We start from the raw sequence: 23,525 nt of genomic DNA, 5'->3' as shown, positions 1-23,525 counted from the left end.
CAACACTGGCCCGGGCCATTGTTTCACAGTAAAATAATGAAACTAAAGAGACAAAAAAACAAGAACAAAATAGCAGAGACTGCAACAGCAACAGATGGCTGCAATGACAAGAGTTTGTGAGAGAGAGAGGGTATGGGATAGTCCAGCTTTGGTTTAAAAGAGTTTATAAATATTTGTTATTGGTAATAAATTATGCGAAAAATAGAGCAGACACTGGACATGAAGAAAGTATTCAAGAGCGCATGTGTTCTTGCACACAACATCGATTGGAGTATACTTTGAAAGGCTATGTGTTCAGGCCTTTCCACACTGAGCACGATGCAAAAAAGTGAGGCAAATCACCGGCAAACGGTGCTTCGACACCGAGTGTGAAATGATTGTTCGCCTTCTGCTAATTCACGTCTGCATGCTAGGTTGTGCCGACCAACATTTTTCCTCTTATATGGATGTAACATCGTCCGCTGCTCAATATACAGCGTTAAATAAGATAAACAAGGTTCTACACCAGAAACAAACTATCTATAATATACACACACACAGTGAACACACACGGAGCAGTGGGCAGCCATTTATGCTGCGGTGCCCAGGGAGCAGTTGGGGGTTCAGTGCCTTGCTCAAGGGCACCTCAGTCGTGGTATTGAGGGTGAGAGAGAGCGCTGTACATGCACTCCCCACACCTACAATTACTGCCAGCTCAAGACTCGAATTCACAACCTTTGGATTACGAGTCTGAATCTCTAACCATTAGGCCACAACAAGAACAATCCCTAAGTACAATTAACATCTAGCTACACTTATAAACCATCATTGAGTGCTTATAGTAACTTCCAATCATGATCTGTAATTGATTTTGATTAATAAGCAGACACATGCACTCTTTGTATGTCTAATAAGGCTACACTGCTAATATTTGTCATAAACATCCTTTATTGCTATAAAAATTCCATGAGCTGCATATAAAACACATACAGAAAATATACTGTCATAATCATGTCTATTTGCTTTCATATTTCATGTGTAGAAAAAGAGTGAACACGCTCTGACTCATAACACTCGTGGAAAAAAACGGACGGTGCTCTACAGATCACATAATTCAGTGGAGAATTATTCAAAATGTTGTTCTGTATAAGGCACATTTGAGAATAAATCCATTCTCAAATACCAACGATAACTCTGGTCATGTGATCCTAGCCTCTGTTTTCACTTTGAGAAACTGAAAAGATTAATCGGACTGGTGGCAAAAAAATAACATTTGCATTTCTGTGCGTGAATGTCCGTGGTCTATGTGGAAGCATCAATAGAAATCTGTTATTTTATTCCAGTGCGTCATTATGTTTGATATTCGTTTAGCTTTTTCGCGCTCAGTGTGTAAAGGCTTATTCACTGTGAAAACGAAGTATACTTTGGGGCTTAACTAGAGAGTTTCTGCATTTCCATAAGCACCACCTACTGTCAGAAAGTGCATTTTCATTTTTATTTAGCCATTTGGGATTTTTGCCATTTGGCAGACAAAAAAAATATATAAAAAAAACAACAACCAAATTTCATACAGAATATTATTTTGATCTTAATAGTCACGTATGAGCAAAACTAAACTTGTTATTATACTTTTCAGTGAAGCTCGACACTTCAGGAATCACTATTTGTATGAACTAGCAAGCACCAATTTGATTATGAAAGCAGTCTGAAAATGACACATGCAAAGTAGCGACAGACCATATAGATATATATACTGTATAAACCATATGGCCTGTTCTGGGGTGTGGCGGAAAGGGTCCGGATGTATGAGACCTCCACAAAAGGGCACTGATATGTCTGTTCAATGAGGCATGGAGCAGAGGCGCTGGGAAACAGCTCTATGACCACTCTCTGAAACTGGAGACCCTTCAGAGAGACAGGACATGATACTACTTTCTTTCAGTCCTGATACAAGCCAGCCAACAATGCAGAGGATGCTGGCTGTTCCTCTCACCTGTGTTTCTTCCTGCCAGGACTGGGAACAAAATTGTGGCAGATGTTGCTTCACAAAAAGAGTCTGAATTGAAGGTGGGAGGTTAAAGATTACTGAAACTAATCCCTCAAACCAATTACTAGTTTCAGTGGAATGTATCTGTCTGACACCTTCAAGCACATTTAAAGGAATAGTGTATTATTAAAATTATTTATTTTTAAAATAGCATTCATGATGCTCCAAACCTGCATCAGCATACAAGTTTAAAACAACACGAGTGTGTGTAAATAATGACAGAAATGTTATTTTTGGGAGAATTATTTGTTTTAAGTGTCTCTGCATCTCATGCACGCAAGTTTTGCCAAAGCTCTAAACACTTCCACCACTACCTTCCCAGTCTCTACAACCTACTTTCTGTGACAGGATGATGCCAGCACCACAGAATGTAGGTTACTAAAAATTATCTCTTATTACTCCCCATTAAATCGAAAGCCTGTCTGCAAACAGACGAAATTAAGTCAGGCAGACAGGAAGCTGCTGTTCCCAAAGTTTGCTGTAAACAAAATGAGATTACCAAGCAACTTCTGAATGTGATTTACTTAGGCTTAATATAAACAGGTTGTCAAACCACAGGTCTGTAAAACTGAGAAAAACTGCATAAGTAAGAGAGGAATTAATCTGTGGGTTAGTATTCAGTGGAATTCAGCTTCGAGAGGAATTTGTCAGGGGAACTGACAACTGCAGTCATGTGAGATATGTTTATTAATAAACTGGATATTGTTGTGGTTGATTATGGACTATAAAATAAGAAACTTACCAAAAATTAATAATAAATTAAATTAATAAATCATTTAAACATGAGGCGTTAAATACATAAATAAGAGCAGCGCTGTAGTCATAATTGTCTTGAAAGAGAATCTTGCAGCTAATTACGCACATATATTTTGACATGTTTGCATAATGCAAAACCTAATCCGAACGCTGCGCCGTCTCCTCCATAACGATAACAAGCTGGAGACAGCATTACTTGTGAGAATAAATGCTGATAAAGTTTGAGCAGCTGTATTATTTGATAAATAGGATTTCTGAGTCTGTGGTTTAAGGCACTTTTCATCATACAATTTTTTACATTGCTGTGCTATTATATCTGAGCTACAATGAGTGAAAGACACAGCTTTTCACTGGAACTGCAGGGGGTAACTTTACAGTGGCCCTGCTAGGAAAGACATGCTAATTACATGTCAATAATTCAATGCTTAATTTTAATGGCCAGGAGAGGTTCATTTACTCGACGCTGCCGAGTGAGTGATTATCTGGGGTGAGAGATAAAGGGACTGACTGCGCAGAGAGAGTGGAAAGGGAAGATAAGGTAGAGTATTCTGGTAATTTCTCTTCTTCCTCCCTCACTCTTCCGAAGTGGTAAAAGGTCTCACAAACTACTGAGTCGACAGATATGACTGCAATAGCCTTGGCACTATGGACTGGGGTGAAAATACACACACACACACACACACACACATTTAAACACACAAATATGTTTATCTAGCATCTAAATGAGGACATACCAAAGACACTTATTGTCTTTATAAACCAGTAACAATGTCTATAAAACTAGCCCAACCCCTAAGAGAAAACTTAAGTCAAACAGATATTTAATTTTGTTATGTTCTTATTATCTTCATATTCAAATGTAAAAAAAGAAAAAAAGAAAGAAAAGAAAACGGATATACAAAATTATTAAAATAAAACACCGCCATTTAAAAAAATTAATAAATAACATCATAAGCTAATCAATAATAATTATTATTACAAGAAAGTTTATTTTCTGATTTTCTCCTGAAGGAGCTTCCATTTTTTGTCAAAGCATTATTTCTGAAATGCGAGAAAAAGCAGGAAGTTTGCTCAAGTAGGGAGGTGAAAAGCTCTGGAGAGGGCTTGGATTCTCCCCTGCCTGAGTTGTCCTAAATGAAGGCACGTCTGCATGCATTCCTTATGTCCCTGACAATGGGCCGACATCCTCTGTGCCTAATGGCTGCTGAGCTCTTGCCTTTGTCCCTTGATTAACTGCTCTATTCAGGGATCAGCCTGCTAATTGCATAGCCTGTATAGCTCCCTTGCATTACTGTAAGAATTAATGAGACACAATTACTGCACCCAGCAAATCTCTGGCCAGTCAATCCCAAAGTGCCCCCCTCAACCCAGCCTGAGCGCACTAGAGACTATAGAGCTGTGTCTCATTGTACCAAAAAACAGCACTCGGCAGGGATGTTTTGAAAAATAAATGTATTTATTTCAAGCTAGCTCATAATTAGGCCCTAGAGTGAGCGATAGACTGAGAGAGAGAGAGAGTGAGGGAAGTGAGGCAGAAGAGAATATAAGGAATACTATTCTACAGTAAAAGAAATAAGAAAAAAAAAAACCTTTTCTGATGAAACAGGAAACAAGACTGGGGCCAAAGAGTACCACGGAATTACCAGGGCTTTCTGGTCACAGACTTTTTTTTTATTTTGATATAAGGATGCTTAATTTTTTGAAATTATATCTATATATATATATTATATACATATGTGTGTGTGTGTGTGTGTGTGTGTGTGTGTGTGTGTGTGTGTGTGTGTGTGTGTGTATATCGCAAGCACCTAATTTGTAATTTTTATTAAAACAATTATAACAATTCTAAACTCGTAACTTTCATGATATTTTAAGATAAATAAAATGAAACTAGTAATAAAATAATATAAAATAAAATTAAGAAAATAAAAACCTTTAAAAATTTAAACTTATGGTGTTATTTTTAAAATAAAAATAAAATAAAATAAAATAATAACATATATGACACCTTTAATAATGTTTAAAAAGCGTTCCAATTAAACATCCTCAAGCACCCAGTTCGTAATTTCATAAACATCATTTCTATATTTCCATTTATGTAAAAGGCATCAAATAATAATATTGAATAATTAGTATAGGTCTACAAATGGTAAAGTATATTGATATACCACACAAGTACCATGTAACATGAATATATTAATCAATTAGTACCACCTTCATATCAAAGTACTGTAGCATTATTTTCAGAGAGAGCAAAAATGAATTGAAAAACAACACACCCTATACACCAACTGGAACATACAAGCAGCCACAAAATTTCCATCTGACATCACAAACGGACAAACTTATTCCTGCCGTAAATAAACCCAATCAAGCTCAAACCTGGCTGCGAGTTATGTGAAGCTTTCTCAGAAACATTTCTGTAACATTAACTCACTCTTTTAATTTTATTTTTAATATATTGATAACATATAGTATAAAAGTCCCCTCGTCTGAGGCAGGATAGAAATGTATACAGATCAAGCACCGTTTACAAGCCAAAACAGTTCTACACAAACACATCGGACTGGAGACTTTTTTCAAGCATTATTATGAATTATTGACTACTTTTGCACCCATTCACTGCAGAGGATCCATTGGTGAGCAAGTGATGTAAAGCTGAATGCCTCCAAAACGTCTTCTGTTCTGATGAACAAACAGACTCATCTACATCTTGGATGGCTTGGAGGCAATTACATTTTCAGCAAATTTTTCATTTTGAGTGAACTTTTCCTTTAAGAATGTTTTATCAGCCATGCCAATCTAACTCACAGTAATGCTGGAAGATTAAATAAATAGTCAAGAACAATATGTCTCATCTTCATTGTCACTATATGAACACGGAAATATCTTCACTGTCTGCTCAGTATCACTTTAAACACCTTGTTTATATATACAACACACTTCCTTAACCGCAGCAACACATTATCACTCCAAAACAGCAGCGTGAACTTTATCAGCCTGACCCTCATTAAATGGCCAAGCTTGGCTATAGCATCACAGCACGTGACCATTCCCCGCTTCACTGATGTTTGATGAGTGATATTTTCCTTCAGGGGGTGCGGGTGTTACTAGCTGTCAGCTGGAGCGACAGCAGGGCAGTATTCCACCTGTGTTCACCTGTACAGGAGTCAAAAACTCATTTCTCAATGTAAGTTTGAGAAAGGTTCCTCAGGAACCATATGACTCACCAGCTCACACTGAAAAGCTAATCTGTTTCTTTTGTGTAACTGGATATGTAGAAAGTAATCCGGGGTTTCTTTGACTACAGCCTGAGCACAAAACAAACTACCACACGCAAATCCCAGCTCATCCATGCATTTAAAAATGTTCACCGCAGTTTGTGTCGCTAATGCTAACTCTGTAAACAACAAGTTTAGGGCACAGAATGATGTCGTTGAGGCCGAATTTAATGTGTGTGTGTGTGTGTGTGTGAGAGAGAGAGAGAGAGCGGAAAAGAGAGAGCCAAAGTGTGTGTGTGTGTGTGTGTTTCTGAAAAGGCTGCAATGCTACTTGGTGAAATTCAATTGTCGGGTTTTACGAATGAGAAGTGAATTAGCGTTAGCGTCGTAGACACAGAAGAGCATTATTACTGCCGCAAATGGCATGTTTTCAATACTGTTAGCAATTTCTGGAATGTCTATTTGGATTTGGAGTGTTTACGCACCAATCAATCACCTCCGTCACCCTTTTTCCACAGCCAAAAAAGCCCCTCTGCTCCATTCATCTTTGTGTGCAGTGCTGCTAACAATGCAAACTCTTGTACATTAGCCTCTTCGCCCTTCTTATCGGAGCAGGAGAGCGTCTCGCTCTGTACCTGAATGCTCTTTGTTTCTCTGTGACCCCCTCTAGTGCAGGTCACTGCCTGCAGCCATTCCAAACTGGATTTGGCCATCGTCAGGTTTCAGGCTCTCACACATAGAGCAGGTCAGGGGCCCCAGGGTGGATCCGCCGTGTTTGGCGGCAATCAAGTTTCTATTGCTACGCTGACGGCTCGCGGGCCTGCGGTTTTGCACCTGAGTGCAGCAAATGTACATTGTATTGTGACTGGAACACTTTCTTGTCTGAGTGGAAGTGTGGAGTAAATCTCATTTAAGGCAAGGTGAAATGGAACACTGAATCCTGTGCAGTATACACTGTTTACTGCATACTATTAATTAAAACAGTAAGTGAAACAGAAGCCATTGTCCCATTATAAATGTTTTAAACCATAGTAGTAAGTATTTAAATACATTTAAAGGAATAGTTTATCCAAAAACTAAAATTTGCTGAACATGTACTCACCCTCAGGTCATCCAAGATGTAGATGAGTTTGTTTCTTCATCAGAACAGATGGATGCTCTGCAGTGAATGGGTGCCGTCAGAATCAGAGTCCAAAAAAAATGATAAAAATATCACAATATATCCACAAGTCCATCCTCCAGTACATCAATGCAATCCCTGTGAATCAATAATTAAAACAATTTATATAAAAACCAGTCCATAATCCATAATAACACTTGTGAACACAGTGAAAGAGTCCATCTCCTGTTGTCCTCTCACATCCAAACTGACATATTTGTTTAGAACTATTATAGACTGTTTTTGCTTACAGTGCTTGAAGTGTGCATATTTCTCTCCTGATTCAGATGATACAACTTGTTTTTGTTTTGTTTTGTTTTTTTTTCACTTGAGGAAGCAATAGATAGATTATCATTATGGTTATATTACATTATATAATATTAAGATTTTAGCCAGAAGCAACGGTTTAAAGTGAAAATATCTTAATGATGGATTTGTTTCTTACAAAAGTAATGAAGAAACAAACTCATACATCTTAGTTGGACCGAGGGTTTTTAGCTTATTCGTTTATTCATTCATTTATTTATTCATTCATTATGTTTTATTTTATACTTATTTATTTATATAGATTTGAGTGAACTGTTCCTTTAAATAAAAGGAAATTATTTTTTATTTTTATTTTTCTTCAAATTAATCCCAGGTGTGGTTTGTTTATGGGTATAAATTGTGTTAGACATGACACATAAATATGATTATTATGGCTGAATATGACGTCTAATATAATTAATTTTGTTTATTGTAGAAATAATTACCTTATATTTAATATCTCAACTGGCATTTATCACTCAGGTTAGGCTTTCAAATACAACTATTTATATTAATATATTAAATAATAATAATTTATATGTATTAGTGATGTCAAATGATTAATCATGATTAATCGAAAATATATAAACATATTTAATATATAAACCTAGCATATTCGCCTTAAATATATAGAAGCATGTGTTTGTATTTATATATACATAACAAGTATACACAGTACACACTCATATATTATCAATAACAAAAACTTTTATTTTGGATGCGATTAATCACGATTAGTCGTTTGACAGCAGTAATATTTATATAAATACACATTGATTTTTATATAAACATGTATTACCCGAACCTATGGTAATTTATTTTCTATTTATTTACAGAAAAACATCTTGGCATACAACCTTAAACTCCTCTTATATGCACAGCTTAAGTTTCATCTGTGTTTGATGACAATGCAAGGTGTGCAAAAAAAATGGTTACAAGTGAATTTCAACTGTTACTCTGTGCTCAGTGAATACTGTCCAGGGACTCGAGCAAGCCAACAATAACGGCAGACAACTGCATAGGAAACAAACAAACCAAACGTCTAAATAAAATAAATAAAGTAATAATAATAATATTAATAGTGGTTTAATCTAAACCTCACCAATCAATTGTTTAGGTCACCTGACAAGCTTTTATTAGTAGTTCATATATATTATTTTTAATGGAACCTGAATTTTATTTTTTATTTTTTTCAAATCCCAAACCTTCAGACTAGTCACTTTTGTGTGGTATTCAAATTTAGCATGGGCTTAGTACCAATCCCGACTGTATTCTGCCACTTTTCCAGTGGTTAACTGAAGTGGTTATAAAATTGAATTCATTATTACCTTTATTGCATTATTGATTTGAGGTTGAGACATTTTACCCTTCTCTTTCATTACTTATTGTAAAAAAAAAAAAAGAAAAAAAAAAATACATAACTTTCCTGTTCCACCACGGTCATGATTGAGGTTTATGTCTGCCATACTGTGTTGATCATGGCAAAGCATGCATATATATGATTTAATCATAGGTGTAGCACATAAATGCAAAGGGAGGGTTGTGTAACTAGTGTACTTTTTATTTGTTCTGGATATATATGGAGAGCTGATAAAAAAAAAACCACTGCATCAGAGATTATATATTGTGGTATATGTAATGTTTTGCTGTTATAGGCTTGGATTTATGTATTAAATATCTTTCAAATAGGCAAAAAAGACAGTTTGACAGTTTTTTTTTCCTTAGCCCAACCACAGCCACAGTTAATGCTACCAGGACATATCATTGCTTCAAACAGACGATCTTGCCCTAAGTTCAAGTCAATAAATACTCAAAGACATGACGTGTGACTGCTGAGGCCACATCCTATCTCTAAAAGATAAGGTCTATTGTCTAAATGAGTCACTTTCTCTCCTCTCCTTTGATAAAAATCACTCCATATTAAAAAACTCAAAGGAAGCCACTGTCATTTTCTAACCTAATTTAGCCAACACCACACACACAACATAAACACCTCCTGTCGTTATGCAAATTGAAATGGCCTAATTATCATCTGACAAATTACAACAGGGGGAAACTGAAGCAGTCTGCTTTAATCTAGTATGTTCTTCTCTCTCTGTGTGTGTTTCGTACTTTCTCAGTACATAGTGGAGTGTGTGTCATTAATCTTGCATGATCATGCTGATACTGAAATGTAGCATTTATTAACCAAGTGCAAAAATCAAGGTGTCCCTAGGCATTATTAGTTCCCTGTGGTGCATTCACCGGGTCAAATTCAGGGCCAGAAATATTATAGATATTGTGGTGGGGAAACAAGCCTCTAATATTCACAATATATGAGTTAATATGGAGTTTTGACTTCTTAAAGAAATATTACAACATTGTTTTCTCTTCCTTATGTCATTCAAAGGTAAGATTTAACCCTCGGTACTCTCAATCTTAAAGGTCTGGGTACCTCAATTGTCAAATTATTTCATACACATGCATACATAAAAAGCAAAATAGCCAACTCTGCAAATGTCATGCTAAAGTACTTCGTTATAGAGGATAAGTGTGTTACTGTACAGTAAGTGCACTGTTCCTCAATAAAGGGATTGTCCTTCTAGCATTACATCTTAACTCACACTCTTAAAAATAAAAGTTCTTTGTTGGCATCTAAAGAGCCTTCAACATCCATGGAATCTTTAAGTTCTTTAAAGTAGAAAATGTTCTTTAGATTATTGAAGATGTCATTCAAGAATTATTATTATTATTATTTTAAGAACTGTTCACTGAAATGTTGTTCAAGGAACCCAAAATGGTTTTTCTATGGCAACCCAACTTTGGGAATCTTTATTTTTAGGAACTAACAGATCATCGAGTTCAAGACTCGGTCGATTGCCGCTCTTGGGTTTAAATGAGTTACGCAATCCTCGCTACATGGAAAAGTGCATTCATTGTGTTTTAGTATTCCTCATTTGTTCTGGTTGATGTGCTTAATGAATTTGTAAATGTAAAGTGTTTAAAAATTGGCTTCGAACCAATCAACCATAGCTTGGTAATGCATGACTGTCACGCTTACTGAACCTGAAGGTGAACGTTTCTTGTTCCCGCTGTTCAAAGGTCGAGAAATACACCTGAAGTTGTAAACTTTCTCCACCCTGGCAACTTTTATTCCTTCTTTTCTTCCTCCTTTCACACCTTTACTGAGTAACCCTCGCTCACCTAGCAATAACACAGAGTAAATCTATAACGTTTCATCTCTTATCTCATCAGTACCCGTACTGTAAGACGCAACTACCGGCAATTAGCAAAAGATGAGAGAAAGCTAGTCTTATCAACAATACTCGAATGGGTCTTTGCTCTAGTCATTTTCCAGGGCATTTATTATTCAAAAGATGCCAGATCCATCAACAAGCTTCCACTTGAGACCATGTGGGCGTAGAAAACCCAACAGAAATCCAGAGGTGGCTTCATCTCCTGGGTGAAACTGTACATGATCGTAGGCGATTGCGGGTCTCCTAAGGACGGGTATATCTTGACCCCCCTGCCTTTGTGTCGCCGGGAACGTTACTTTACTTCCATCACCCCGACACCTCAACCCTCGGCAGCTATCCCCATGCAGACTTCAAACACAGCCTGCATACTCGCATCAATTCCCTCTTATCCAGCCTGTCAAGTGCACTCAACATTAAAGGTAAATTAATAAATAAGCCCCCCTGCTTACCCACTCACTCTTTTAGTGTGTAAATAAACATGTCTTAATCTTCTTGCTAATGAGCATTAGATGGGGCCCGGGGTGGATTTGCTGGAGGTTCTTGCCCACGGAGCAGGAAAGGTTTGACAGAATGAAGCAAGAAAACAAATATGCCTGCATGTGCTACGCTCTGCAAGGCCGTCTTATTATATGTCTGCTTCAAGCCTTCCGGATGTTTCTTCTGTTTGAGGTGTTTCCTCCTTACCTTCTTGCTCTTCTCTCTCTCTCTTTCAGTCCATCCCTCCATGCGTCTCTTGTCCACAGTTCAGCTCTCCTGAAATGAAGACAGACAGAAAGAGTAAGATGAGAGCAGGGTTGGGCCATGTATGCAGGATGGTCGACTAGTCATCCAACCATCTATTTATTAGTGACTTTGACTATAGCAGGTTTCTCATCTAAGCTGTCCAGATAATATTCACTAATAACGATTTTGTTTTACCACATTAACATTCAGATATAATACCATTCTTGAGTCATCCTTTGCAATATCAACAATTTCCAATGGATGAAATAGAGTCCCACCTAACAACACCTAGAGTCTCACTAAAAATTGTGTTTTACTCCGAAATGCATTACATTTTGAAAGGTAAATGGCTTGTGAATGCCTGATACACACCGAGTCCTCATGTCTATAAAAAAAAGCAGAATGAAAAAAAAAATTGGTTAATATACTGTCACTTGGAAAATAAAAAAAATGAATGTAACACTTTGCTCTGACAAGTTGAAAAAGTGAAAGTTGTGACATTTGCCAAATATTGTAACCCATACTCGGAATTGTTGCTCTGCATTTAACCCATCCAAGTGCGCACACACACAGCAGTGAGTAGTGAACACACACTCAGAGCAGTGGGCAACTATAGATCCAGCGCCCGAGGAGCAACTGGGGGTTCAGTGCCTTGCTCAAGGGCACTTCAGCCATGGATATTGAGGGTGGAAGAGTGCTGTTCATTCACAGGAATCAACCTTTGAACCCAAAGTGTTGTGAACACAAAAACACCATAGTCCAGATAAACAGATAATAAGTAAACTAAGAGCTGGACTTGGCAGCAGCAGGCAAAAAATATAAAAAATAATAATAATAATAATAATTTTATATATATAATTTATAATTTATATATATATATATATATATATATATATATATATATATATATATATATATATATATATATATATATATATATATTAGAAGAGAGCAAATAAAGCTATTTCATATAGTTTAAACTTGTGTTAATCTTACTAACTAACTAAATAAATAAATAAATAATGTGTATCTTTAAAAGAGGCATTGCTAGGTCATACTTTTATATTATATTACATTCAAAATATCAAAAATAAGCTATGGGGGGTTTTGCCATTATATATACTGTATATATGTACATAAGTTTAAATGCTTACATTGTTTTTTATTATATATATTTATCCAAAGCGACTTACAAATGAGGACAGTGGAAGCAATCAAAAACAACAAAAAGAGCAATGATTTATAAGTGCTATACTAAGTCTCCGTTAGCTTAACACAGTACACGTAACAAGGGCTTTTAAATAATATATATATATATATAAATAAACACACACATAATTGCATAATAGATGAAAAGAAAATAGTATACACCAAGATTAGAAAGGTAGTTCGATTTATTTATTTTTTTTAAATAGAATTAGAATATTGAGTGCTAAAGTTAGAGGGTCAAATAAGAAGTGAAGTGATCAGTCAGCAGAGCAGACGGGAGCGCATGAGTGTTTGCTTAATACTTTGTTTCTGCATCTGTTGTTTAAATTGTTACTTGCTGCTTAGAAGGTTTATTTGTTCTCTAGCTATTTTTCGCTGTATTTTGTATTTTTGACTGCACTTTATTTGCAATAAGAGTAATGGCCATCAGCTAAGAAGGAGCTTTTTTAAATTTATATTGCTCCGTTCTTGCACTTAAGTGTGAACTTTTTTTTTTTTTTTTTTTGTGCATTTCTTTGGGTTGATCTAATTTAACAGGCGTCAACAACAATCGTAGCCTATTTAAACTGCTTCAGGAGTGGCTATTCAACTGAGACTGCGCTACTGTCAGTCACTGAAGCCCTAAAGATTGCAAAAGATTATTTTGCTGGATCTATCTGCTGCTTTTTTCACAGTGGATAATCAGAACCTCCTGTCCACCCTCTCACCACTAGGCATCAGGGATTCCACTCCGCTGGTTTGAATCCTATCTCACATCTTTTAGGGTGGGGAGCTATCCAGAGCAAATCAGCTGGTCATTGGGGTTCCTCAGGGATCAGTTACTGGTCACCTCATCTTCTCCATATACATTACATCACTGGGACCCATCATATAAGCACATGGCTTCTCCTATCATTGCTATGCTGATGACACATCACATTTCAACCAGATGATCCACTGGGAGCTGCACAGATCTCAGGCTGCCTGACGAATATCTTGGCATGGATGATTTAACATCACCTACAGCTCAACCTGGCAAAGACTGAATTTATTGTCTTCCCAGCAGCATCATCCAGTTAGGTTCATAAACAATTACCCTATCAGCTTCAGTCAGAAATCACAACTGCACAGCACAACTGGTCTTTAACGAGCCCAAAAGAGCCCATGTCACACCTCTCTTTATCTCCCTGCTCTGGCTACTGGTTACGGCTTGCATAAAGTTCAGGACACTGATGCTTGCATATAGAACAGCCTCAGGCTCAGCACCAACCAACTTCCACTACTACAAATCTACATCCCCTCCAGAAGTCTAAGATCCACTAGTGAGCGACGCCTCATGTTACCATCACAAAGAGGCACAAAATCACTTTCCAGAACATTTTCATTTGCCGTTTGTGGCTGGTGGAATGATCTCCCAACCCCTATCCGGAATGCCGATTCCCTGACATTTTTTCAAACGACAGCTGAAAACTCACCTCTTTCATCATTATCTGACTTCATCCTTGAATATATATATATATATATATTTTCTTTAATCTTTCTCTGTCTAGATTTGACTTATTTGAACAATGCTTGTAACTTGGTACGACGAACACTTCCTGTGTCCATTTGCCTCTTTGAGATGAATTGCTTGATGTATTCCCAATTGTAAATGCATCTGCTAAATTAATAAATGTAAATGTAAATGTCTAATAATTATGTGTGATGTATATTATGTCTAATGCAATTTTTCAATTGCAACAAAAAGTTACAAACATTCCTAACCTTATGTCAAAACACTGTCAATCGTCACTCCACACTGCGTGGTTTTTACTGATGCATGCTCTATGGTTTGTAATAACCTGCTGATTTGAGGTACACAGACACAGCGAGTGGATCTACGAGAAGGATGTAGTGTCTTGTGTGCTCTCGGCGGTGGATTGATTAGCAGGGCCATCCCTGTTTGTCAAGGTAATGAGGTGAAGGTGAGGGGACACCCAGGGAGCGCGCTCCACCACCTCAGGGGACCCAAGAGGAGCTCAGCCCCACCTGCAACTGATTAGCTGCCAAGCCCAAAGAAAACACGTGCTGATAAGGATGGGGGGCTGGGCCGGCCTGCCCTCCCCCACCAGCAGCGCTCTATGGAGAAACATGGGGGCCTGGGCAAAGTCAAAGAACAAACAGAAAAACAATTCTTAAACACATCCTTAAAACAAAGCTGTTAACTGTCTAAGCGGCAGTCAGAGAGCATCCTAGACCTGTGCTGCAAACTAGTGAGCAACCTTAAAATATCCTGTTAACTTTATGTGAAAAACTGTCATATGTGGTTGCCAGAAACTTACTCTAATAAAATAATGTGATGGTTTTTCAGGTATTTTGTGCGATCGTATACTGGTGCCATTTGTTACAACTTATTACCATATACTTCCTCAAGTAGTGTTAATTAACAACGTAAGCTTCTAAGATCTGTTTTTTTTAACTTTCAAATGCACTGATGACCACTATAATAAAAGTGGTAAAAAAGAAAGCAAACTTAGAGTTAAATAGCCCATCCATTAAACACAACAAATGCTTCTACATAAATGCTGCACAGCTTCATACACACAAAAACAAAACACCATTAGTCTAACACAAAAACACATGAATAAATGCAATAAATGTGAACTAAATTACAGAAAATGCCCTGAAACACCATAATGTACAGTATATTACTGTTAACAAACAGGACTTCTTCCTTTTAGTTTTTCACTGTAAATTATTTAATAATTTATAGTTTTTAATTGCAAAAAGCATACATTTGACAGTATTTTACAGTAAAATTACATATAATGCGATGTTATTTTTTTTTTCATTGCAAATGGTAAGGTGAACCAATTACTGTAGCATTATTTCTGTATTTTTCAGTAAACATTTTTTACATTGTATCCTTTGTCTTAGACAGCTAACTTGTGCACTCTTTATGCAACGTAAACAGCCGAGTCAACTCACTGACAGTTGATTTCAGAACTTGGTGTTAGCATGTTGCTAAGCTAACTATGAGATTTTCTAATAAACATTAAAAATAGCACACTGCACACAGATATTGCGCAAAAAATGTGTAAAATTGTTTCTAAAGTGCGTTTATTATCAACAAAGGTATCAGCTTGTGTGACTATTTCTCTTTTTTCTCCACTGAACTTGCAGTGCATTCTGGGATGCATGTTTTGGAATACAAGAAAGCATCAGTTCTTTAGTGAATGGCCTCTGTGTACACAGAATTTGGTTTAATGTTGCTAAGCAGGCAGCTCACTCCATTTTGGAACAGAGCTGTTTTCCAGTTGAGACTCAGGATTTGGTAGAGGAGAAAATGCATGTTCTCTCACACACGCTGACAGACAGCTACAGACAACTTAATTGTCTCAATAGTGTCTCCTCCTGACCTCGGGTAAATCAGGTATAAGACAGCTAGCCCTGAAGAAGAATTTTCACATGCTCTCTGTCACTCAATAACTGCAGCATGAGCCATAAATCTGAGTTTAGCGGCAGTTAATCATTACCTGTCCACTGAGCGGCCCGCATTAATGGCCGACTCTCTCTCTCTCTCATATCTCACACCTTCCCATTTAAATTCCAGATAGATGTTTTCTCTGGGCTAGAGTGTGCTAAAGTGTGTGGTACTAGTCAAATACACATTCTGCTCTATTAGTCTGGCTGAAAGTCTTAATGAAACGTAAACATCCCTGATAAGATTCCTGCAGATGTAATCACACTGTGTACCCAATCAATGCATACTATGCTAATGGACTGCACACACAGACAGTGCTTCATTAACATGCTCAATGTCATTAGGATTCATATATTGAAAGGTGATTACTGGAAACAAGATTACTTAAGCTTTTATTGTTAAGTGAAAATTGGAAAACTAATAATTACACCTTGAAGGAATGCTTCAGGTTTACAACAAATTAAAGGGATAGTTCACCCAAAAATGAAAGTTGTGTCATCATTTACTCACCCACATGTCGTTCCAAAACTGTATGAGTTGCTTTCCTATGTTGAACATAAAAGAAGATAATTTGAAGATTGCTGGCAATCAAACATTTGGTGGTTCACATTGACTTCCACAGTATTTTTTTCTACTATAGCCCCTTTCACACTGCACGTCGGACTTGGCATATTGCCGGAACATTGCCGGGTCGCCTTCTGTGTTAAAGCAAACATGTCCCCGGGATTGGTTCCGGCATTGAACCCAGGTCGGGGACCTAGTAACATTGCCGGGTTCAACCCGGGATGAGCGCTGTGTGAACAAAAGCCAGGTCTAATGCCGTGTCGAAGTGATGACGCGCGTTATCGCCCGACTCTTTTACCGGCTGTTTTGAAGGAAGATCAACGTTCGCAACGAAAAAATATGTGCAAACTGTAATGAAGCAGAGATCAGTTAGTTCCTCACTTTCCGCGCTGACGCTAAGATCATTCGCTTGCTTTAGTGAAGTATAACATGCCTAGCGTTTTCGACTTGTACATTACACGTCACGGCGTGATGTCACGTGTCGTTACGGGATCTTTACGGGTTGTGTGTGAAAGCACGCACATATCCCGGGTAATCACTGGCAGTGTGAAAGTGCAAAATCTAGCGACCCGGGAATAATTGCCGGAACACTTTACCCGTGTATTTGCCGGAATGGCAGTGTGAAAGGGGCTCAAGGAAGTAAATGGGAACCAACAACTGTTTGATTACCAGAAATCGTCAATATCTTCTTTTATTTTCAACATAAAATAGCAACTTATACAGTTTTGGAGTGACATGAGGGTGAGTAAATGATGACAGAATTTTCATTTTGGGGTGAACTATCCCTTTAAGCTGTATCCACATCATTTGTGGCATAATTCATTTCTACAGAAAATAATCTGAATTAGTTCTTTACCTTAAAAACAAGTAGAAATATTGCATTTGCAGTAAGGTACCCTGGTGGTCAAAATGTGGAAAATTTTAAATGTTTTAATGAAGAAAAAAAAAACTCACCAAGGCTGCATTTATTTGATGAAAATGTCAAATAAATATCAAAATTTCTTTCAGCATCATTACTCCAGTCTTCGGTGTCCCATGATCCAGAAATTATTCTAATATGCTGATTGGCTGCTCAAGGTTTTTTTTTTTTTCATGTATTCAAACAAACAAATAAATAAACAAAATAAATTATATTTAGAGCATTTTATCATTATGTTCCTAACATATTTAAACAATATATATCTATCTATCTATCTATCTATCTATCTATCTATATGTATCTATCATAGATAGTAATATTACAATGTAAATAAATGTATTAAGAAAGAAAGAAAGAAAGAAAGAAAGAAAGAAAGAAAGAAAGAAAGAAAGAAAGAAAGAAAAGACCATTTTACAGCACTAAATGTATTATTATGTTTTTAGGAAAATAGCTTGTAAACATTTCATTGTGCCACAAACACTGTAAATAGACCTTAAAAATCCTTTAAACTGCATTTACTTTTAGATTTGGTTATTGTGGCCTGAAAACGTTTGAACAGTTCGTATAAAACCTACAAAAGAAATCCACATAGAGCTCCACAATGTATTATTGGAGTATTATTTGAAAGACTCTCTCATTTGTAGAAAATTAATTCCCATCTGAAGCTTCATAATCCACACTTTAGAAATAATAACTAGTGCACAAAGAATCTTAGGCCCGATACACGAGAAGCCGTGTTATTCTGGCTGATGGCCACCAGCCACCATTTCAGCTCTTTCTAAAGACTCATTCAATGGTGATTTGAAAATTAACTTTCGAACAGATGCACTAATTCCATTTGTACTCTGGAATGCACGGGCACTATGTAACCCAAGCCCGGCCGGAGCTGGGATAGAGCCAGGGTAAAAGGTTACGCTCCAACTGCTGGAGACTAGAGTGTGCTCTATCTTCCTGTTAATCAATATGGCTGGGGGAATAATGGACATAATCAGTGAAAGCGATTCTACTTTTCATCTGCCCGCATTTGCCACAAGCCTCAGAGGGCACACCTGTTCCTAAATCCCTGCGCGTTTCCCTAAAGAAAGGAGTAAAATAATTATCGCGATATCGGAGCTCAAAGAGAAGAAAAACAAACCGGTGCAACAGGTTTCGGGTTTGTGGTGTCCCATAATGTCACCGCAGCTTTGTAATGGAAATCATTGAACAGTTGTAGCAGAGGAAACAACTTTATACATATTAAATGTTGGTAAATGTAATTACTCCTGATGGACGTATGGGCCTTTTAAGGCACCGAACAAGAGTTCAAAGAGATCGCACGCAAAATCTGTTAAAAATGACCTCCTTATGTTGCGACTGAACATGAAAGTATTTGTGAAGGAGCACTTTAATCATTTGTTTTTACACTCTTTAATTTTACTATTACATTGCATTTCCTTTAAGACAGCCCGTGATAATGAGTTGGGGGAAGGGGTTGCCTGGCCGCTGCCACTGTTTAACAAACTGCTTTGCTTGTTGTTGAGTTTGCAGTAATTACATCCTCTGCAGGAGCTCCACGCATCTACACCTCCATTAAAACATCAACTCCCCACTCAACCAGCGGGACAACCCCCCGCCGGGGCCCTATCATTCACAAATTAACCCCAATACATTAGGGGCCCGATGAAATGGACATATTATATATATATATATATATATATATATATATATATATATATATATATATATATATATATATATATATATATATATATATATATATGTGCAGAGCTTCATAAAATAATAGGCTGAAATAATGAGGCTCAGACAATAAACATTTGCTGGTGAAATTGCTGCTGGACCCAAAGCCACAAACCTTTGAATGTTAATTTAAATATGGATTGTTAACAAGCAGTGTGGCATGCTGAAACCTACAAAAAACTATTTTAACAAGTTGTTTAAGAATTCTGTGCATGCAGTTTTATGGCCACATGTTTATATGTACATTTTAAAAAAAGTAATTTGTCACACGGCAGTTATATTTCAGTGAAATTATAAAAAGCTAAAAAAAAAGGAAAAAAAAATAACATTTGAAAATTTATTTGAGCAGGCAAATCACCTGAAATGTACACTCTGTATGAAAAATCTCAGTTTGTCACCATGTCCTGCAAATAAATAAATAAATACCATTTTACAGGACAAATAATGCATATTTTGAAATTGTTTATTGTGGTAGTCAAAGTATTTAAATAATACGCTAAAAATATAATTAAATTCTATTGAATACAACATTCTAATAATAATAGCTGATTGTCTGATATCCTTATGCAATTAGTTTTGCATCCACTTACGCCACAATAAAGCGATCTATAAACCTTTCATAATATACACCGCTAGTAAACAAAGACATCAAATGACATAAAACCATGCATTGGAGATTCAATACAAACGCTAATTGTATTTATTACATTTGTTTTATGTGCGATCTACCTCCTTCAGGCACAAACTTGTATCTTTGATCTAATTTGTGTTCCCTTTTGAAAACAACGTTCTGCAATTGTACACCTTGAGCAAACGTGATTGACACGCCTGGGCGACCCGCCCCCGCCGCTTTGTGATTGGCGATCGGCTCATGGGGGGCGTGTCAGCTCGGCTGTCTTTTATACTCAGCGCGTCCTACTCCACGGCACTGATTTGTATTAGAAAGACTGTCGAGAACGGAACGAACGTAGAAAACACGTTTACACCGGGATTACACCAGAGAAGTGTAGACTATTGAAACGAATCGCTGGAGTGGGAACAAGGAGAGGATATAGCTACGAGACGCTTGCTTTTATTCCCTCAGCCATTTTGCCTGCACCCGGCCGAGGGCTATTTATTCTCGGTATGCAACCCAACCGCGAGTCCGTGCCAAACAAGTGAAGCGGAGATGGGTTCGCTCCTCAAGATCTGAACTGAACTTTTTCCAGCGCTGCATTGCTTGTGTTGTTGAGAGGAGGGAGAGAAAAGAATGGAGTGCTACCTGTTGGGGATTTACCTGTTCCTCGCGCTCGCGCTGCTGCCCAGGTCAAGCGGAGCCACGGCCAAGGAGATCACCTGTCAGGAGATAGCCGTTCCTCTGTGCAAGGGCATCGGCTACAACTACACTTACATGCCCAACCAGTTCAACCACGACACGCAGGACGAAGCCGGCTTGGAGGTGCACCAGTTCTGGCCTCTGGTGGAGATCCAATGCTCTCCGGATCTCAAGTTCTTCTTGTGCAGCATGTACACCCCCATATGCCTGGAGGACTATAAGAAGCCCCTGCCGCCGTGCCGGAGCGTGTGCGAGCGAGCCAAGGCGGGCTGCGCCCCGCTCATGCGGCAGTACGGCTTCCCTTGGCCGGATCGAATGCGGTGTGATCTGCTGCCTGTTCAGGGCGCACCAGACACGCTGTGCATGGACTACAACCGAACCGACTCCACCACGGTGTCGCCGGTGCTGTCCAAACCCACCAACTACCCCAGCAAAGCCTTCAATCCGCACAAAAAGAAAAGCGGGCGACCGGGTGTTGGACCCAAAGCGAGTAAACCCTGCGAGCCGGGCTGTCAGTGTCGCGCGCCGATGGTGGCAGTGAACAGCGACCGACACCCGCTGTACAACCGCGTCAAGACGGGTCAGATCCCGAACTGTGCCATGCCGTGTCACAACCCGTATTTCACCCAGGACGAGCGGACTTTCACGGCCTTCTGGATCGGACTCTGGTCGGTGTTATGCTTCATATCCACCTTCGCCACCGTCGCTACGTTTCTAATCGACATGGAGCGCTTTAAATACCCCGAGCGCCCGATTATTTTCCTCTCGGCGTGTTATATGTTTGTGTCGATCGGCTACATTGTGCGTTTAATTGCCGGGCACGAAAAAGTGGCGTGTAACCGGGAGTACGACGTGGAGCACATCCACTACGAGACCACCGGCCCCGCGCTGTGCACCGTTGTGTTTTTGTTGATCTACTTCTTCGGCATGGCCAGCTCCATATGGTGGGTCATCCTCTCGCTCACCTGGTTCCTCGCGGCGGGCATGAAGTGGGGCAACGAGGCCATCGCGGGCTACTCTCAGTACTTCCACCTGGCAGCCTGGCTCATCCCGTCCATGAAGTCCATCGCCGTGCTCGCGCTGAGCTCGGTGGACGGCGACCCGGTCGCCGGGATCTGCTACGTGGGCAACCAGAACTTAGACAACCTGCGGGGCTTCGTGCTGGCGCCGCTAGTGATCTACCTGTTCATCGGCACCATGTTTCTTTTGGCCGGATTCGTGTCGCTGTTTAGGATCAGAAGTGTCATTAAGCAGGGTGGCACTAAAACGGACAAACTCGAGAAGCTGATGATCCGAATCGGGATCTTCACGGTGCTCTACACGGTTCCCGCCACCATCATCGTGGCGTGCTACTTCTACGAGCAGCATAACAGACAGAGCTGGGAGATCACTCATAACTGTTCGTGTTTGTTGGAGCAGGAGATCAAGAGGCCGGACTATGCCGTCTTCATGCTCAAATACTTCATGTGCCTTCTGGTGGGCATCACCTCTGGAGTTTGGACCTGGTCTGGTAAGACCCTGGAGTCCTGGAGGACTTTCTGCACGCGCTGCTGCTGGGGCAGCAAGGGCTCCGGTGGCTCCATGTACAGTGACGTGAGCACGGGATTAACGTGGAGGTCCGGGACCGCCAGCTCGGTGTCCTGCCCCAAGCAGATGCCTTTGTCCCAGGTCTGAAACAAGAAAACCCTCTTAATTGTCGGGGGGTCTCTTAGTCTTTTCAGTCGTTTGCATACAAATGAACGTGTTGACGGTTTCTATTAGCGGACGAACTGGTTGAAACAATGCAGCGATGCAGAAACAATTACGTTGCGCTAATTCCATTCTATTGATATGGACATGACATGCAATCAGTCATTCTTAAGGAGAGTTTGGGCATTACATTGTTCCTAGTGGAGTAACTCATGTCCCCAACTTGCAGCATTTCGTGTTGTTGGAAGACACGTTTTGAATTGTCTGAACAATCAAAGATGGTTTAAATAAGCCTTAATGTTTTAGTGCCCTATTATTGTTATTGTTGTTATTATATACGGGTTGTTGTTCCTTAAGCGATATGTATTTATACGAACTTGTAAATGGTGTATAAAAGATGATTTATAAGATAATTGTACATTTGTATATAGTGTAGAGATGTCACATGCAAAGCAAATATGACTTTTATTTTGACAATAAAAACTTTTTTGATGAATCTGAATTTCTCCAAGTGCTGCTTTTAATGCTGAGGATTCTTCTGGTAATGAGTGCTCCGCGTCGGCTCTTTGTGGTCATTCCCATTGAAGATGCCTTGCAAAGATGCTTTAGTGGGTTCTGTTCAGAGAAACTCTTTTAGCTATCTGAGGCCTAATTAGAGACAGGGGCCTTATGTTGGAGAATCTCCATAATTGTTGAACCCTTCACGTGCTTGCTACTTAATTTACTAAAAGAGGGCTGGGGAATGGGGTTTAAATGCAGGAAACGGGTCCTTTTCATCAGGGGAAACTTTGATCTTTCTTTTAAAGCCTAGAATAAAGGTGCCATGTAGATAGAACCTTTAGACTGATGTGCCAAGTTTTTAATGTCTAATTTGAGACCGTTGTCCTTTGATCGACGTTATAGAATTTTTTTTTGAAGCTCGGGGCCCCAGCTATGTTTTGTTAAGAGAAAACCTGTGACAGTTTGATTTTTTTTTTTTTTAACACTATCAAAACGTCCTTTTTTATTTCAGCTGTATTAATAGTAGGTAGCCTACACTCACAGAGATGGTGAATGAAAACCTACAGGTGGTCCCTTACGTAATCCACAGAGCCTTTCTGTGAAACTCCAGTGGAGATTCTTGGACAAAGAATGACATTGAAATTGTTGCAGAATGGTTAGTTTTGTGTCATATTACATGTCAGTTAGTTTTTTTGTAACCTAATTTGGAATGTCCCGTTGCAGTA

General features: G+C 38.7%; 1 protein-coding gene and 1 long non-coding RNA gene across 2 annotated transcripts; one reads left to right on the top strand and one right to left on the bottom strand.

Annotated features, from left to right (window-relative positions):
- Positions 1–5,008: 5,008 nt before the first annotated feature.
- On the bottom strand, positions 5,009–11,448 carry LOC132115665 (uncharacterized). Its single transcript, XR_009425528.1, has 3 exons — positions 11,386–11,448; positions 7,103–7,258; positions 5,009–5,102 (listed from the first exon to the last, which is right to left on the bottom strand). It is a non-coding gene; the product is annotated as an uncharacterized LOC132115665 (long non-coding RNA).
- An 8,769-nt stretch (positions 11,449–20,217) lies between these two features.
- LOC132115893 (frizzled-8-like) lies at positions 20,218–22,801 on the top strand. The gene has a single exon (XM_059524298.1). It carries the CDS (start codon positions 20,545–20,547, stop codon positions 22,282–22,284), a length of 1,740 nt encoding a protein of 579 aa, XP_059380281.1. The 5' UTR covers positions 20,218–20,544; the 3' UTR covers positions 22,285–22,801.
- The last annotated feature ends 724 nt before the right edge of the window (positions 22,802–23,525 follow it).

The sequence above is a fragment of the Carassius carassius genome, chromosome 35 (assembly GCF_963082965.1).
Source record: "Carassius carassius chromosome 35, fCarCar2.1, whole genome shotgun sequence".
In the NCBI taxonomy this organism is placed as follows: Eukaryota; Metazoa; Chordata; class Actinopteri; order Cypriniformes; family Cyprinidae; genus Carassius; species Carassius carassius.
This window is presented reverse-complemented; position numbering and strand designations above follow the sequence as displayed.

Coding starts and splice junctions, on each gene's coding strand:
- LOC132115893 (XM_059524298.1), top strand. CDS start 20,545: ATGGAGTGCTACCTGTTGGGGATTTACCTGTTCCTCGCGCTCGCGCTG.